Here is an 18748-nt window from a genome sequence, read left to right on the forward strand (position 1 = left end):
ATTTACAATAGTGCAGATGTTAGCGAAATAATTGTTTATTAAACATTTATAAATTTTTTGTATTCAAAAACCTTGCCAGTTAGATAGATCCCAGTAGCCAAGTAGATAGAAATATGTTTACTTTATTCGATACAGGTTAAAATATTGAACAAACGTTTCATAACTGACTCATTCAATTGTGAACTTGACTAAATGTACAACTTCATTTGCGGTAGGGCAACAGCTGGTAAAAGTATAAATGCTATTGGCTAAAGATCAATTGGCAGTTTTGTAGTACCAATAACAATCACGTTCATACCACTGCAGCTCTTACTACAGCGTGTGGAAAGCTAGCTTTTTAATGTGTTTCTTGGGAAGACTTTGACAGATATCAAACCTCGAAAATGGCACAATTATTAGACTGGCGGTTTTTATTATTATTTATTGCTATTAATGCGGGTGAGTAACTGTGGTACTTTGAGTATAATAATGTTACAGAATTTTTAAACCAATATTATTGTACATAGTATCCTCAAAGAGAATTAAGGACATGATATACATGCCCGTGGACGGTGTCACCGCTTGTTTTCGTAGACACAACGGATCTCATCAATTTGGATGTTCATGTAAGTTTTCTAAAATAATTTAATCTGCATTCCTATATACAAGTATTTTTGTAATTCACTGGTTGTATGAATGTTTAAACCACAGTATTAAGCAAATATACTATTTAATAGCGTTCATTATGTTAACTTAGCACAAGAATGTACAACTCTTGTAATATATTATTGACTATATCTCATTTTACAGCTCCTAGGGCAGGTAGTGTTGGAGTGATCCAGCTTGTTGATAGTGATAGTGATATCAAATGGTTGCAAGAAAATGCAACTGCTGGACCTTATGCGGCAGTATTGCCATTTTCTATGTTTACAAGGGATGTATTAATTCGTTTACGGAATACTAATAATGTGAATGGTATCTTATTAACACGAAATACTACTATTGAACGTCCATCTCATTATTCTCCTGCTGACACATGTCCTAACAGATATTCTGGTTATAAACAATGTGACAATGAAAAACCATGGAATCCAGTTGGGTCATCTTTGTTATTAGAAGACTGGCCTTTTCCCATATTCTATTTACTGGTTAGTTTTATTATATTTGTATATTTGTCTATACTTGCATGAAAGGTCACAATAATTACTATGGATATCATAGAACACTTAAATATGTTGTACCTAATATTATTGTCTGGATTACAGAACGATACTCAACTAGAGGATATAAAGAAGTGTTATTGGACACACAATGCACATGATCTTGAAGGACAAAGCAAACGGTCACTATGTGCTTTGGAGCTAAAAGCCTTTATGTTTGCTGCTGTCGATTCCGAAGCTTGCATAAGACGGAGTAATCCAAGGTTAACTTTTAATCCGTCACAGTTTTGTGACCCTCTTGGCGATAGAAATATTCATTGGGCAGTTGCACCAATAACTGATGATTTGGAATCTGTGATACTGGTGACAGCTAAATTAGATTCTTCTTCCTTGTTCAATGATTTATCACCAGGTGCAGGTGGTGCTGTTACTGGTTTTGTCACCTTGCTTGCTACCGCATATTATTTGAATACATTGAACGCCACTATTAATAGTAAGTACAATTAATTTTCATTCGTATCACTTCAAAGTATATTATATGATAGACTTTCACTTTCTTTCAGAAACGAATGTGGTTTTTTCTCTCTTAAATGGAGAGGATTTCGACTATATAGGTTCCAGTCGATTCGTGTACGATTTGAAGGGAGGTAATTTCAATTCTTTGGGTGGAAAAACATTGTTGTTCGATCAAATTTCATCCGTAATTGAATTAAGCCAGCTTGGCCGTGGTCCATTGTACTTACATGCAAGTAATTATGAGGACAATCAGATACTAACGCAATTGCAGGCTGCCTTATCCGCAACCATCTTGAAGGATAGTGTTCCTCCCGCATCAGTGCAAAGCTTTTTGAAGGCTAATTCAAATTTGTCTGCAACTGTTATCAGTAATTACAAAGAAGAATTTATATATAGATATTATCAAGGTATTCTGGATGATGGGGAAAGTATTGGCTATAAAAGGTAATCATAATATAAATGAGATCTACTACCACTTTAACTTTCATTCTATAACAAGCAATATCTTTGTTACAGAAACGATTCTAGTACTCTTGCAAGCCATCTTGCCAAAGTCGCCATTAATCTTGGTAACATACTGTATCAAAATATTACTAGTTCTCCTCCACGATCCACCGACGAAATTATCGTCGAAGAACTCATAGCGGAAATATTAACCTGCTACTTGGACAGTGCAAAATGTGATCTGTTTCGTGCAGCCTCGGCTCCGGGAGTAAAATTACCATCTAACACTTTGCCACTATACGTAGGAGTAAATAGATCTCCAGTTCCCGCTGTAAGTTTAACCTGGCAGCTTTTTGCGCTTCTCACAGGTGAAAAGTTGCCCCAACTAAATTCGACGGTGTGTCACGATAAACGACTAGCTTGGATGGCTGGTATCAATTTCACTGGAATCTGTATTAGCTCTTCAGTTAACTACAGCATGGCTGTAAGTCCTGCATTCATTATCGAAGGTAAAAAACTTATCGAATACTAACATCATCTATACCACATAGTACTATATTCATAATTGCCATTACATATTCTCTGTTATAGGATATGATATGAAGTCTGGTGTTTATTCAACGTGGACAGAATCCGTATGGCAATATTTATCAGTGAGAATGTTTTTAAAGCCATCTGCAGCAGTCGAACGTCTCAGCATGATCGTTGGCTGTGTTGTGGCTAGTATATCATTCGTAGTAGTATGGTTTATAAATTCGCGTGCCGATATACTATTTGGTACAAGGTAAGTTAAACGATTATTATGATATTCGTGATCTTCGTTATCGAGCGATCAATCCTCGATCATCAATAACAAATTGGACTTTTGAAAGAAGTGTATTGTCTTCAGTGGGAACGTCGATTGCTAGGGACACGCCGCGGACCACATATCAATGACCAGGCTGGATCGTCGAGAAGAACGAAATGTTCCAGTGACTAGCCTTTAAATTCAATGTGTGTGTGGTACGCCCTCGGACGATCAATACTTATTTTTATTCCAATGTCTACAAACCTTCGTGTAGTATATCTTATACTCATTTCTCTGAATTAGGTTCAGGTATAAATATACTTGTTGGATCAGTTAGTATCTTTGAACACTGCGAGACAGCGCCCAATGCATATAATAATTCTATTATGGTGGGTACGTCATAATTTAATTAATCTCTCTACTAAAATTGACCCTCAGCTTAGTACTTACCTGGGCTTATATTAGCTATCATTGATAATTGTGTTTAATACAGTTGAGCATTGCTTATGTGCCTGTAAATGTCATTAATTGAATGTTTAATACTGAAAGTTCTAGGAAGTAATTAATTTTGTTAATAATTTGAGATGAGTGTAAAATAAGCTCGTCCACGTTGGTAACATTAAGGTTTTTTCTTTTGACCATCTTACTATTTTTTGTACAGTGAAATCTAAAGCGATTATAATATTGTAAATTTGTGACAATATACAATTCATTGAATTGCGTTTACCAAAAGTGGTGGACGTACCATGTTAATTATCATAATATCGACTGATATTTATGCCAAATGAGCAATTTAGTATATTTCGCATAACTCATATTTTCGTGATATCCTATTGGAGATGGGATATCGCGGTTCTTGAAAATCGTTAACGTTGTACGATTATCATTCTAATACGAACCGTGATTGGTTATCGAATATGGAATCGGTAATCTTATCCGAGATGCAATTAATTATTGTGGATGCTACGATTCGTGGCAAAATGTAAAACCAATTTCGTAATATATCTCTTAAAATTTTTAATACATTTTTGTTGGATATCCAGCTAATTTCAGAATGAATTAATATTTTTTAAACTGACTAAAATTCTTACAAATCAATTAGCTTAATTAAAAACTGACAAATCAATTAATTTTAAATGCAGTTATATCAGTATTTTCTATGAAACATACAAATGTGTTCAAGTGTGTAGAAGTTTTTCAAAATTTTTAAGGAAAAAGGTTCCAGTTGTAATTTATACAGAAACAAATGTTTTCTAATACTTCTGTATCACTAATGTTATTCCTGAAATATTCTTCATGAATAAAATCATAAAACTCATATTTTTCTTTAAAATTATAGTCTAGGGATCGAAAAGCTGATACGATGATGAGTACTAAAAAGATTTTTTATTTGTTCGACAAGCCAATGATTTGATGTGCAAGTATACGAATAGATTACTCCACCTATCATAAGATCAACATTAATGTAATACATACTTACATTCACAATTGGCTTTTAACATGTGACAAAACCGTTCAAACAATTAAATCTTGTTTCGTTAAAAGCTTCAAAATAACATCAAGTGCTAAGAGCAAATAGAGGAACGCGTAAGGCACTATCTAACGTTCTTCGTTTCTCAGCATTGTTTTGTCAATCTATGTACTTTACGTGATATTATTGTATATTCTCACATTGAACAAACCGTAAATATCATTATAATTGTTCAACTACCTAGCAACTTTGCATTGCTGCTACTGATAACGTTGAGTCTTCCTCCACGTTTGAAATTGTACATAAACACATAGAAAATTCAGCATGCAGACAATGAATTGCATGATGCGAAAACGCAATCAGCATTCCTCCTACAGTCTTTTAATTGTTCGAAAAATGCACTTTTCTCGAACCTCGCCCAAGAATTCTACGGACAGACAGCTTGATATTACGAGAAAGGTGCGAAATATGTTTAGCAAGCGTGATGGCATTTATTATCAATAAAACTTAATTAACAGAGCGTAGATGTACACGAGAGAGAAGTATTCAATTCATTCGTTTATGTTCGTTCAGTATGCGATGCACGTAACTAATGTATAGTACGTTTAGCTTATGACTTAAAAATTGAATTTGAGATAGAAATGCTCCAGAATTTAATATACAATTTCGCGTGAATAGAAAATTTATCTTTTTCACGACGATCAATGTAATTTTAACGTCAAGTACAACGAAGGTCAATAATACAAGGACTCGAGAAACAACAGTTGCATTGATATAAATCTCATATCAGGTACACGTAACGTCATCAAACTGAAGGGAAAACAAAAAATGATCGAAACGAATTGTGAACAAAATATTTAGGATAAAAAAACAAAAAATTCTTCGTTGAACTTATACGAACAGATTTATCTAGCACTACGATTCCCTCGTATGAGTATTTCCGGTCCATTTCTATCTCGTCGTTAATAAATGACATTTTTAGGTAATACTCTCACGTTAAACCGAACCCAATCAGTACCGTGTAAAATGAGTGAATTACCCATAAGTTCGTACACATGTGTCGCGATCCCTACGTATGCACGTGCATGCAAGGACGAAATATTCTTTTGTATTTACTAAGGAAACACACAATGTGCACATGAAATTATTCTATGCACGTGTATATGAACAGTGTTGTAGGTTTCCTTGGTATGGCGCATGAATTTGGTGCGCAATTAATTCCTTCATTAACGAATTAATTACGTCCTTATTGAGTCATTAGTATCATACCATTTCATTTTTTATTTTTTTGATCAACTTTAAGTATTTCATAGTAATCAAGTATATGATGTATGATGTAGGAGGCTGGGCACCGCCCACCGAGCTATCACAGTTGTCTGGTGCCGCAGCACATACGTATACGTGGTTCAGCCTTACAACCTACTTCTTATTCCTAAGTCATTTTAAATTCTTAATTATTAGTTAATTAAACTACAGTATAGTCCCGTATTATAGCGCTTTTATACGTTTAACAATACGACTACATTCGGTTAGCCGTACTCGCTGAGAAGTCTGTCTCTTATTATTGCTGTCGTACGTAGCTTTGAAAACACGCGCATGCTCACACAAATTCTGAATATTCTTTACGGGTTTTGGGACGTATTTTTTTCTCCCAATTTTTTCGGATAAAAATAATATCAGAAAGGTGCTAAATTCACGAATGCACGATTATACCTCTCTCGTAGCACCATACATGGGAGCTATACTGCTGCGTCGGCTGTCTCGAATTGGTGATACCGAGCTTTTTTCCATTTTTCTTTTTCTCTTTATATATCCTTATCGCTTTTCTTGGTACGACACTAAAAATCTCATTTCGAAGCAGCTAAACCGAAAGGATATTTCTTGGCGCTGATTTAAAGATGCTACAAAACGCATCCCTGAAATCGCACTTCGAATTTTGCCATTGATGCCAACTTTAATGAATCACAAAGTGCTTGAAAAGGAAAGAAAATAGTAGGTTGCCAATATTTTACATATATAGGAATTACGCATCGCAGATGAGAACTTAAAGCAGATAATTTGCCTTAGGAGAAAATAATGGAAGCGCCTCATTTAATTTTGAGTATCATTGTGAGAAACTTATAAAAGTGCTTACGGTAATAGTATATTACACTACAAGGGCAGAAAACTGAGCTTTCGTTTTGGTGCACAAACTGTATACTTTCCGTACAGCATTGCAAAAAATTAATTTTTTACACTTAAAATGGAATTTACGAACGCTCGATAGAAGTTTCTGAGTCGACTGTCTGTCTTGTGTTTGTCGCGTGCAGCAATGCGGACTCATGAAAGGCAATTACTTTTCGCAAAATTGTATTCTGCTGCGCCAAGATCTACTTTGAAGAAAAATACGTGGAAAAGTCCTTTCATACGGTAAAACCGATAGGACAAAATTTGAGCACGTGTTTCAATGTGACACATTGGCTAATTAGTAAATTTACTGTCATAGGCAAGTATTACTTTTTCAATTATAATTTTAATAGCACGAATCCAATACACGACCATGAATTTCAGCATCATAACCGTTTCCATTAATTGATAAGAGAATGTTCGTAAATTTATTAAAAAAGTTCTTCTCGGACGTCAAACAAGTTATCTTAAAGGAATATAAATTAATTAATGGTCAATGGCTAATTTTAATAAGTCTACAAATTCGTGATCGCGCAAAAAATAAAGAAAAACAAAAAAGGAATCATCGACGATACGATGGACGGCACATGGTGTACAAGTGACATTAGTATCCAGACTCTTAATGTAATAATATAGTATGATTTTATAGGACACGATTAGAGTGCGATGTTGCGCACGCGGGGATTCGCTAGTTGCTTGAAAAAGATTGAAAATATTTTTGAATTTTCAAATTGTCGAAGCCAATACCCAAGAAAGTAATGCTTCATTCGGGACTTTACAAGCGAAAACGTTTCAGTCTTACGCATATACATTTACGACACGCTCTCTCTCGCGTTCGGAGTCTTGTTTCGCGTTACAGCTTTTATCAAGTAATACAATTTGATTGGCGTATTTTAATACCCAGCATTCTGCTCCCTACAGCCTACGAGTAAACGTGACAGAAATACGTTTGCGAAACGTGAAGATCTTACGTAGACAGCGTAAACGTATTTATATGGTTATCCCCTAGGAATGGCATGTGCGTCTCATGTCGTGTTTGATCAATTATCAGTTACAGTGGGCTATAGTATTGTTTCTTTTAGTCTTAAAAATTATTAATAATTATCCTTTAACTTTATTACTTAGTAATAGTTCCGTATGTAATATATGTACAGCAGTACCAGCCCGCAAGCTGCGGTACACGCACAGAGACGACACTTAGAGTTTAAAAATATAATCATTATATATATTTTAATTTAAGTAGTGTATTATATTATTGTTATTATTAATATTATTATCTTGGAGGGACAGCACTTCGCTACGTCACGACGATGCAGAGCTGAACAAAGACTACGCGTGGAAGTTACCACGCTCTTCAATGGCACAAAACAGAGAAACTGTAACGTAACGATTATGATTTGTTCAAATCTTTAGAGTTTCGTTATTATTAATAATAGGATTCATTCGGTACGACGCTAATCGATCAATTTTAATGCAATTCAATTGGAATCTCCAGTATCATTTAGTGTTTAGCAAGCGCATTTTAGGCTTCGAAAATATATATACACATTGCTTGCAATTACTTCTCGATTGCTGGTACATTTTTTTTTTTAATCGCACATGAGGAAATGTGAATTACGAATGACCGTTCGATTCGATGTTGACCTAGAAAGACGAAGTACTTTGTACAAATAATTAAAATGAGAAAAAGTAACGTCGCTACTTGCGTGATGAATGAAGCGGATAAGTGAAAACTTCAAAGAGTTCTATTTCATAAAAGTAATTGCTCCTTAAATGATAAACGAAGAGTAGGACACTTTGTACATATTTCAGTGAGAACGAAGGAGTGGCTACCTCAAAGTTAGCCAAATTGTGTCATTCAAAATAAATAATTACCAATGTTTTTAAAATAGTGTCATTTGCATATTAATAACAATTGCTTAATCCAGGAAATCATGTAAGCTTTGCTTAAACGCGTTGCGCATAATATCAGTAGCGCCTTTGATAAACACAGTTCTTTCAGTATGTCAATTTAACTGTTTCACAGGAAATTCTTTGCCAACACACACTTCCGATACAATAAGTTAGTTGCTAATCGAAGAATTACGGGAATCACTCAGTCGCACAGTTTAGTGTTTCGGACATTACCCGGAGCAATGAAAGGAAATTATTTTTTAAATTACATTAATTATTTAGATTCATTTACGTAATCGAGTTTGAAATTTTAATCGACAAGCGATGACGTAGAACTGAAAATTAATAGAATTACGAATCCCAGAGTCGATCGTGGAATTGAGAAGTGAGCTACAATAAATACAGAGAGTACGTACGGCTATAACGAAATAATGTAACATGCATTTTTTTAATAATAAAAAAAGAAGAATCTGCGCATCAATGACTAGCCGATGGTCAACGGGTGAAGTAGTAATGCATTCGCGAAAATCCTCGCGTTAAAAATGAGCGCACACAGAGAGTTTACCGTCGAAATGATATAAACGTCACGAGCATAATTTTGAAATTTAATTTTATTTATAGCTTCTTTTCAATCTCAAATTAACAATGTACACATCATCCGTCGGACGTCATTTGGAACAAGGTGAATCCTGTGAAAATAGTCGGGGCACACTCTCGATTACACTACGTTTACATGAACTCCGATTATTCCCCACTCAATATCTCCTTAACAGACTTCTTTCTACGATACGCATATATCGACAATATTTACGTCGAATGTATATTCTTGCACCTGGGAATAAGATTCGCCGTTGACATTTATCACCGGGAACACCGTGTACACGTAAAATCGCGGCGAGTTAACGTCTCGCTGCAAAACGAACTTTGAAAGACAATCCCATTCGCACAATGACAAGGAAGCGGAGAAGTATCGTTCTCGACGACAGCACAAGAGCGTAATAACCTCTACCCATGTATCCCTGATTTTCGCGAGAATAATTACGTATTTGACAGTTAAAGCGAAATCTAACCTCGAATACCTTAATACTGTAATGAGCAACTGAGTTTGAAGGTACCGCAAAGAGGTTGACGTTTCGGTCATCGACAGAGGTCAGTGAAGGTCATCTTCATCGCTATCGTTACCGTCCTTAGATCTGTCGGCACCTCCCTCACCGTCGCTGGAACCCGAATCACTTCCCGAATCCTCGGACTGCCAACCTTGCTGTTGCTGCAGTTGCTGATGTTGTGCTACTTGTTTATTAACCTTGTGCCGTTTCCCGGCACGCGGTATAGCCTCGGCACCGGCACCATCCAGCATTGGTTGTAGAATTCGTCGTCGAGCATTTATAAACCAGTTATTCACTTGGAGAAGCGTGAGGTTCGTCTGACTTGCAATTTGGCGCTTCTCGTCCTCCGTGGGATATGGATGCTGCAAGTTCAATGAAAAAAAAAAACCCGTTACTCGTTTCATTCTTATCCCAGCTTGTTAACAATACGAGCGCTTGGTGCGAATTTCACTTACAACTAAATGTTGAAAGAGCCAGGAACGCATAATGGTAGTGGCTTGTTTGGGCAGGACGCCACGCTTTTGTCTTCCTTTCCGAACACCTCCGTGGCCACCGCCATGACCAGTAGCAGTGCCCAGACCTTCGTCCTCGTCCTCGCTCGGAGCTGGCGAAGGAGAGCCTGCAACAGTAATATCTAAGCCCAATTGATTTATTTCAAGGAGAGTATGTAAAACGAAAACTATATGACAAAAAAGAGGGTGAAATGTAAACCCATTTGTGGAAGAATCTATGGGAAAAACGACCGAGAAAAATAATATTAATTTTATTAGTACAGTGGACGTATTGCTTGGCTGAAAGCTGTGAATGAATTTTATTTAGTGTACGGGGACAAATGTTTTGTTGTTCTATTGTTTCTATCATGAGATGCAACATATGTTATTGTATCAGCGTGAAGGGAAACAACACAATGACTTGAGAATGTTATCGTTGTTTCGCGTGTTATGAACAATCGTGAAAAGATAAAAATCATAATTGTTTCTAACCAAGATACGGTTCATCGACTGAATCTTGAATATCCACCAATGAGTTTTCGCGCTCTTGCAGTGCAAGGAGACCCCAGTATCCAGCTTCTTCCAAATATATTCTATCTGCGGTATTCACCATATCCATATCATCTACAAACGGAAGTTCGAATATCAGACATTAAATCATTCCAACTATTGAATGACCCAGAATGTCTCGCTAAGATCCTTGCAGAATGCGACAGCAGCAGCTTTTCACGACTTTATACATTAAACTAGCAAGCCTCTGTCGGCCAAAAGTATCTCACTCCATACTAAAGTGCTATTCTACAAATTTCCCCAGGAACCATTGTTGCCTCAGCAAAAGCAGATGTGCGGTTTTTCAAATTCTTGAAAAATTGTACTGGGAATATTAAATTTCAAAGGAATCTGACGGTGAAGAAAAAACAGTGACCAGTTCACTGACCTTGACCGAGATACATATCGTTAACAGATGCACAAGGATGAGCCCCAATTTGCGAAAGAGGGGTACTTCCGTGAACCGTGGATGGTGACGGTGGATCGTCATGGTCTTGGCTGCTGGACCGGATCGAGTGTTGTGTCGTTGTAGAAGACCGGGCAGAGGAGGGTCGATCGGTCCCAGCCTCCCCATGGATGCCCACCAGGCTAGCAGCACCGTTCTCCGTCAGCAAGTCACCTCTGCTCACTCGGAGTCCGTTAGCTCCCGACTCAACATCATTGCCTGTAGATGACAGCACCTGGCAAATATATGTCGCAACTAGCCGTCAGAGAGCAGGGGTGGGGTGCTATTTTACATCAAGAGGATCACGAGGGTCTGATCTCGATTTTAATATCTCGATACCTCTCAGTACTCAATATACCAGCAGCACTGGTCCTCGTACTCCTCTTGTACTACAAGGATATCTACGCAGGTAAGGGAACAGGGTGAGGAGTCCTGCGCTTAAAAAAACAGCTAACCTGCAGTGGGCTGCTTCCATTGCTGCCACTGGATGGACCCATGTCGTGGCCCTGATGGCTGTAATCGCTCCGAAGTAAATTTTCGCTCTGCATCTTTCCTTTCAGGCACGAGATGTACCTGTTGCAAAAGTCTTTGCACAATTCCTGGACCTTCTCCAATTCCAGCAGATGAATTCGCAACACCTGTATGGCTTTTATCATCTGTAACACATTAGAAATAATAAAACTTCACTTGTCTCCTTCCTTGTGCACAGTCAATTCTTTTTCGCGATGCTTTTGTCTTCCAACCATTTGTTAAAAAAAAAAAAACAAAAAAAAAAGACAAAGCCACCAGAACTATTTTACACGTAAACCCCTTACCAAGCCGTCAATCTCTGGGTCATTGATTAGAAAAGGCTTTCGGTCTCTTTCTTGATGTTGGACGAAAGCCTGTATATCCATGTTGAAGCTTTCGGACGTAGAATTGTCCGAACTTTGCGTGGCCTGCTCGCATCTTTCGAAGAGTAACGCCAGCAGGGGAAACAAGGGATGCTTGTAAACGGCACGTTTATCCGCTTCAAATTGTGCCTGGTCCTGATGGGTAGTATAATCGGCTACCCCGCTCGCAGGGTCCTGATCGTAACCAGGAGTCACCATCGCTAGCGCCACGGCGGTGCTACCCTCTTGCATCCTATCATTCCACCCTTAGACCCTCCATTGTTTTTCAGGTCCTTCAGGGCCTGTAGAATCCTCTCCTCCGCCGATAATATCCTCTAGAGTCTAACACCGTCTCCTTCTTGATTGGTGCTGAAAAACAAATGGGAATTACGGTCAGTTAGATTGGATCGCGCTCCTTTGACACTTTCTTGACAAAGAAAAATAAGACAAAGAATATTATCATTGAAAGAATCGGCTCTCTATCAATTGCATTCGCATTCACCATTTACTCTTACAGAATGATGCTTCATCCACGGAAGAACGAAAAATGGCGTCAATCTCAAGGACAGCCGTTAGCAAACAAAGAACGATGTCCCGTATAGAAATTCTAGTTAGAAGTTACTTCAAAATGGCGACTCGTTTTTTTTCTCTATTACGACAAAGCAGAGACACTCTGATTTTCGCATTAATGAACGGCAGTTTGAAGCTTATTGTTGGTAACAAAATAACTGTTTACGTTATCTGAATTACTGTTTTTTTTTTTAATGACACTACTTTCATAGATATAAGCATCGGCATTCTCAAGGAGAACATTATTTTTCCTACACAAATATAAGTTTTCGTGATAGATTTACCTCTGAACATCTAGCACCTTATTAGCATATATAATTTCGAAGTCTCTCGAAGCAATTGCGTTACAAGCAGGATACCATTTAAATTGTCTAAAAATAGCTTTCTGGACAATAAGGTACGAACAAAGAATCGACGCCGTTAATCCGGATTTAGTGTGAACGTACCCTTACTCTTCGAACGAAAGTCGCTACACCACCAAGCACCGAACTAGTGCTACTGCATTTAAATGTCATCATTAGAAGCCTTCGCCAGCACCTTCTCTCTCCTCGAAGGTATCCCTGGCAGCCCTCTCTCTACCCTCTCGTCGTCTTCCCCATAGCCATCCGAACCTCCACCATTCGTCCCTTTGAATTCCCAAACCCTGTGCTCTTGGCGCCCCAAGCAATTCCACATGAATAAATAAAGCACTGCGGCATGGCGACAACGTATAACGTGAAAATGCCGAAAACACATATTGCAGACGTGCGCTACATGTATGTAACTTATGCTACATATATTGCATAACGAACTACGGGCTACGAGCGGACTTAGAGATTTGACGAAATGTACAAGAAGAATTTTTGAAACAAAAAAAAATCTGCACATTTTTTTTCAAGTTTCCGAACAAAAAATAATTACTCTCTGAAAAAAATATTTTCCATAACTTTTTTTTTACTATCCTCGTGACTTTTAAAATCGGTACGTTACACATAAAATCCTTATGTCTCGTTAAAAAATTATATTACTATATCCATTTGATTATGATATGCTTTGAAAAAAAATCTGAATATTATTAAAGTACACATGCTCTCTCGGCAGACCCTTCAGATCAGTATAAAATGACAGAACGTAAAATCGGATCCCGTCGTGCGCAGTCTAAAATTTCAAGTAATAGCAGTCATCTTGATCGTAACGAGTGTAAGTTCGTAGCTAACGCTAGTGAGAACCCGACACTTGGAGATATCCAGCAGCGAAGTGAACATCGCCGAGAGGGTGAGAGGGGAGGAGAGAGGGGGGGGCGTAAGTAAGGGTGGCGAGTCAGAGAGAACGAGTGGAAGAGAATCGAAGAGCCAGACGTGGGGTACGAGGTAGCGAGAAGGAAGACAGAGGGAGTTACAAGAGAAAGAAGAGAAAAGATAAAGGGGAAGATTCCGTGGTATGAGGTAGGTACTGTGAAAGAGGAAGTGGTACGGGAGGGGAGGGAGAGGCGCCATTACTTGCAAGTGGCGCTTTCCGAGCGCATCTTTCCGACAAAGCCGATATTTATCGCCCCTCGGCTGCTCGTATCCAAGGTTTCATTTAAAATATTATCGCTGACAGAGGCCCGTTCCACCTGTACAATACCGAAACGAGATCGTCCACAAGGAAGCTTTCTTGCTTCTCATCGGCTCTTCTAACCCTACGTTACCCAATTCCATCTCGGACCTTCGTCTTCGCTATCCCTGCGGCATATTGCTTTGGGATTCCTCGAACCTCGGCATTTTTACAGCAGCTGTTACAAGGAAGAACGATCTATGACGCAATCAACCGGCCCACCATCGCCGGTACGTATCAAACGTCTAACGAACCACCAGGAGTGGATCGAGCGAGAGTGAGAGGGTGTACGGACTTTACTCTGGTTTACCGCTGCGAGGCACTCTGCTAACTTCACTTCGTATTACGGTCCTATTTCAAATTTACGATCCCCGTCGCAATGTCATTCGGGCATATTAGTCTCGTCCTACGAGCTCCCAAGTATAATCGCGTCTCTCAGGACGTTTGTTTACTTCCCGGAAACCCTTAGGACGCGACCGCCATGACATTCATTTTCGTAAGTGCATCAGTTAACCTCGAGTCTTTTCACAGCGAAAGGCAAGCGCCTAAATGCCATCGTTAAAACAGCAACGACTACTCGATACTGATAAATTCTATCATTTTGTACGGATATAAATGACTGAGTCAAAAAAAGTAGCCAATAGGAATACGTGTAGTGGATCGTAAAATTGCAGTTGTATCTATTTGTCAATTTGGTACGTAGAGGTTATGTCAAGGCACGCGCCAGAATACAGTGTCAAGGATATTGCTTTTGCTCGATATTCATAACACTAAGGAATGCTTCACCGTTGTTACTTTCAGTTGAATTTCTTACGTCAGTCTCCGTACGGTGATTCTTGTCTACCCTCGAACAGCGAAGCATGGTCGGAGTGCGGTAATTTTGCTATTCCGAAGGATTTTATTGCACTAGAGATTCGCGGGTTCGTACGCGCGATTGATATTTAATGGTTCTACTACGAAGTTACAAAGAGAGAGAGAGAGAGAGAAAGAGAGAGAGAGAGAGAGAAGAGCGTTACTGAAGGAAGATAAAAAAATAAATCGTAACCTCCTCCGCTCGATGGAAACGATTCAGCGAGTGTACGCCACGAAGTTAATGCAAAAAGTTTTCCACTTCATTTTTATACGAGGAGGATATGCGTTTGCTGGAGGATCACACGATGTCGATGTCGTAAGGATGTTAATTTTTCTTTTCTATACAAACTTTCATTTAACTTGCATCCATCAAGGATCCATTACGTGCTCATAACTCGTGAATATCTAGAAAGTAAATCTTTAGCAAAGAACTGAAAGTTAAATGGTACTTATGATTACAATGTAAATATACACTATTCTAATCAATAAGCCTCGATTGTAGACTCTGAGTAAAATATCAGTTTACAACAGCCATAAAAATCAAACAAACGATACACAAAAAAAAAAGACAAATCTAAATGCAACGACTACCCTAGTCTTATATTTGTTTTCTATTAAAAAAAATAGAGGTTAAAAAGTTCTATCGATTATAAAAAAATAAATACTACTTGTCATTCAATGATTCATAAAAGTCGTGAGAAGCTTACAAACCTCCAATAAATGATTGTAGGATTTACATATCATTCGGTCGGTAGAACGAAGGAGGCGGCGTCAACGGTGGCGTTAGGAGCAACAGAGTAGTAGCGACAGCAGCAGGTATCCCCTTCAGGTAACCGACGAAAATGTAGGCCCAGGTCGCAAGGGAGAAACCAATCTTACGAATGAGGAACAGGTTTCTGTGATCGAGAGACTCCGCAAGGCGTATGAACTACGTAAAGCTAATATTACATCGTGAAAAAAAACTCGCGAGGATTGAGTGCACCACGTGTTTTTCATAAAATCCGCTAGAGCCCGAACGGGAACGTTCTTGGATATGTTTACTAACTGTCAGTAAAGAAAGCGCCGGATACCCTTGTCACCGTATGCGAATGCTCTGAATAGCTGTCGATTTTTCACAAACTCCTCGAGTCTGTCACTCAAACGTCAATAATGGCCGAAGTACCACCCCGTCCTGCCGTGGGCCAGAACAATCATTTTCATGCGACGAGGGCGGAGCAAAAACTACCGAGCTACTGCTGCTCCTGGTGCTGCCTATGCTGTTTCTCTTGTCGGTGACCAGTGCCGAATCTATCGTCTACGCGCCACGATACTTGCTAAAATGACGAGCCATGAATATTTGCTACAAGCCAGACACTACACTCGATATTTTTTTATCGTCCGTGTACCGAGTGTTTGAATGATTCACCGACTCTCTTTAACTCGGTTGCCATTGTTTCAACTATTAGATGAATAAGTACCCACAAGTTATTGGGATTTTGGTAAAAAAAAAATTCGGGATGTATTGGACAGCTTGTAATTTAGTTACGGATGAAAATTGATGAACAGGGTTCTCTACCTTCAGACGTTCTAGTTACGTTACTGGATATCTCGTCCCCTCCGCCCTGTCGAGCTTTATTAAGAGTGCGCGCGCTTCTGACTTTTCACGACGCGAGAAGCGCATCGGACTAACCTATCATTTCGATGGAATTTAAGCCAATGCAACTCGGGATATCGTTAATCATTCTTAATTTGAAACCACCTGTTTGACAGCGAGATAAAACCGTGACTATTACTCGCGTTGTCATGAAAATTTTTACGGTTTAAAACGATGCTGTCCGCGTGTATCTTGCTTCTATATTTTACGAGCATACCGGATTTATTTTGATTGCACTCGGTAAACTGTACGAAGATGCGCACTGTTTGTACCTTATGGAATAAATATACTGTGTCATATATTTGTTTTGTCTCTCTGGGAAATAATGGAATGTTTTGACTGCCATTACTTTTCGGCTCTGTGAATGAACTTGGCACAGAAATGAGCTTGAAGATATTTGTCTTACTTTAAGACAGGTTAAGAGGATCATACATTTGTCATATTCTAATACACAATGGTACGTTATGTAATTTCTCGTGTATATACATACATATACCATACGTATACCATTCATAATGGTATGCACCATTTACCTGCGTCAATTACAAAATGTAATTCATACTCCGTTAGTTAATGAACTCTCTATTTAAGGAACGTTCATACGAATTCATAACCTTATGATTCGCTATGAATTTTCTACGATCATTCTAGAATATGCACTTATTATAAATGAGATGAAGAGAATGTATTTTACGCACGTCATTCTTTGGTATGCACTATATCTTGGGAGATATCAAACGATAAGGTAGCTACGTGGGAGTTCAGTAGATAAGTTATATGTGGGATTAACGTTGTGTAAAACAAAATTAAGAGCCCGGTTCAGCGAACTTGTATGTTCAACGGAAGCGATACTAAAAAACCGGTCGATTACATCGTGCCAGCAGTTCGGACACGATGGTTGGGAAAGAGGATGAATTTCGTGGAATCGAAAGGATTTTTATCGTCCTCGTCAACGCATAACTCGAGTCCTCGTAGAGTCATCATCCGCATGAGCTATAGGCGATATCGTCTTAAAAGTCTTTTCTCGTAATCCCTGATGATATCGATCGCATCAATCTGCAATTCTGTCAACCTACACTAAGAGAAATGGGCGTTTACTGGTAGGCAGTGCGCACAAAACTAGTTTTCCGGTGCGTCGCGGTGCACACCAGAATAACGAAGAACCTAACCTCTATATTATAAACGTTAGCGAAAGCAAGCAACCGTTTGTCAGCCACCTGCCGTTTCGGTGCTTCAAGGACGATATAACTAGCGTGGTATTCTTACCGTACTACGATGCCTGATCTCGACGGTTCCCTTACGAACAACACAACACGCCTCCACTTGTTTTATTTTTTCCAACTTTTCCTCGATCCGCTTGACCCTTCGTTTACTTCGATATTGTCCACGTGTAACTGTGATATTCGTTCAGAATAACTAATGGATAAATCACTTTAACAGCACCATACTCCGTGTCTGTTTACGACTATTTACGCCGACGATAAATTAAAATAATCGGACATTTTTCAACGCACCGTCTACCGTCTACTCCTTCCACTGTCTCGTCTTTTGTGACGTCATTGACTCAATACTTTTCGCCGAAGCATCTCAACATGTTTCCTCCTTCTCACTTTAGGTGGCAGCACACACATCGGAAACAGCGTGCGACTATCATCGATCGAGTCTCTCGTTTCGAGCGGGAACATCACGGATATTTAAAAAAAATATAATTTACAGTAACTAAGAAGCAACTTTGTTAAACTCACAATAGGCAATTGTCACATTGTATTACGAAGAACTTGTAATATTGCGGAGTAAATAAAACTAATGTGATTATGATAATTCTTTTCTATAAACATTACAAATATGCATATAATCGCTACTCGGTTGATTGACAAAATATCAAATGTAAGATAACATTGATGATCGAAAAATTTTATCGACGTTGTTGCACAATGGAGATAGATGGCGTTCACCCCAAAGTATCACGAAACACAATATGTAATTCAAAACGTTACGTTTAGAAGAGTCATTTCTATTGGATTATACTACGAATTTAATCGAACAAAGGCCTGTTCGCCATTGATTTCTATACAGGTATAACAATCGGTGGAACTGTCTGGTAAAACTCACCTGAATTCGCCACTCCTCGCATTACGTTGTCCACCCCGCTTGATGAGTAACGTTCCTGTGAACCGTATCTTATCACTGACTCTTATCAGGGAGGTCCCAGTTCATAAAGAAACGATTTCACTTCTCT

General features: G+C 38.6%; 2 protein-coding genes across 8 annotated transcripts; one reads left to right on the forward strand and one right to left on the reverse strand.

The window, feature by feature from the left end:
- The first annotated feature begins 263 nt into the window (after positions 1-263).
- On the forward strand, positions 264-3907 carry LOC107264789 (nicastrin). 2 transcript variants are annotated; one of them, XM_015733431.2, is made up of 8 exons: positions 264-438; positions 507-605; positions 790-1127; positions 1245-1632; positions 1703-2099; positions 2172-2608; positions 2691-2883; positions 2975-3907. In XM_015733431.2, exons 1-8 carry the CDS (start codon positions 384-386, stop codon positions 3033-3035), a joined length of 1968 nt encoding a protein of 655 aa, XP_015588917.1. In that variant the 5' UTR covers positions 264-383; the 3' UTR covers positions 3036-3907. The 2 variants fall into 2 exon arrangements, with proteins under 2 accessions (XP_015588917.1, XP_015588918.1); XM_015733432.2 differs by having other exon boundaries at positions 267-438; positions 2989-3907.
- A 348-nt stretch (positions 3908-4255) lies between these two features.
- On the reverse strand, positions 4256-18745 carry LOC107264792 (homeobox protein PKNOX2). Of its 6 annotated transcripts, XM_015733435.2 has the most exons (8): positions 17776-18137; positions 15588-15750; positions 11823-12248; positions 11463-11663; positions 10951-11242; positions 10506-10637; positions 9978-10156; positions 4256-9884 (listed from the first exon to the last, which is right to left on the reverse strand). In XM_015733435.2, the coding sequence occupies exons 3-8, from the start codon at positions 12129-12131 to the stop codon at positions 9567-9569; spliced, it is 1431 nt and encodes a 476-aa protein (XP_015588921.1). In that variant the 5' UTR covers positions 12132-12248; positions 15588-15750; positions 17776-18137; the 3' UTR covers positions 4256-9566. The 6 variants fall into 6 exon arrangements, with proteins under 6 accessions (XP_015588921.1, XP_015588924.1, XP_015588925.1 ...); XM_015733438.2 differs by lacking the exons at positions 15588-15750; positions 17776-18137 and adding an exon at positions 18622-18745; XM_015733439.2 differs by lacking the exon at positions 15588-15750 and having other exon boundaries at positions 9978-10141.
- Positions 18746-18748: the final 3 nt, after the last annotated feature.

Source organism: Cephus cinctus, unplaced genomic scaffold, assembly GCF_000341935.2.
Source record: "Cephus cinctus unplaced genomic scaffold, Ccin1 Ccin1_scaffold0191, whole genome shotgun sequence".
NCBI classification, from domain to species: Eukaryota; Metazoa; Arthropoda; class Insecta; order Hymenoptera; family Cephidae; genus Cephus; species Cephus cinctus.

Coding starts and splice junctions, on each gene's coding strand:
- LOC107264789 (XM_015733431.2), top strand. CDS start 384: ATGGCACAATTATTAGACTGGCGGTTTTTATTATTATTTATTGCTATT. Junction 1,128..1,244: donor TTCCCATATTCTATTTACTG/GTTAGTTTTATT, acceptor TCTGGATTACAG/AACGATACTCAACTAGAGGA. Junction 2,609..2,690: donor TCCTGCATTCATTATCGAAG/GTAAAAAACTTA, acceptor TCTCTGTTATAG/GATATGATATGAAGTCTGGT.
- LOC107264792 (XM_015733438.2), bottom strand. CDS start 12,131: ATGCAAGAGGGTAGCACCGCCGTGGCGCTAGCGATGGTGACTCCTGGT. Junction 10,638..10,950: donor CGATATGTATCTCGGTCAAG/GTCAGTGAACTG, acceptor TTCCGTTTGTAG/ATGATATGGATATGGTGAAT. Junction 9,885..9,977: donor GGCTCTTTCAACATTTAGTT/GTAAGTGAAATT, acceptor TTGAACTTGCAG/CATCCATATCCCACGGAGGA.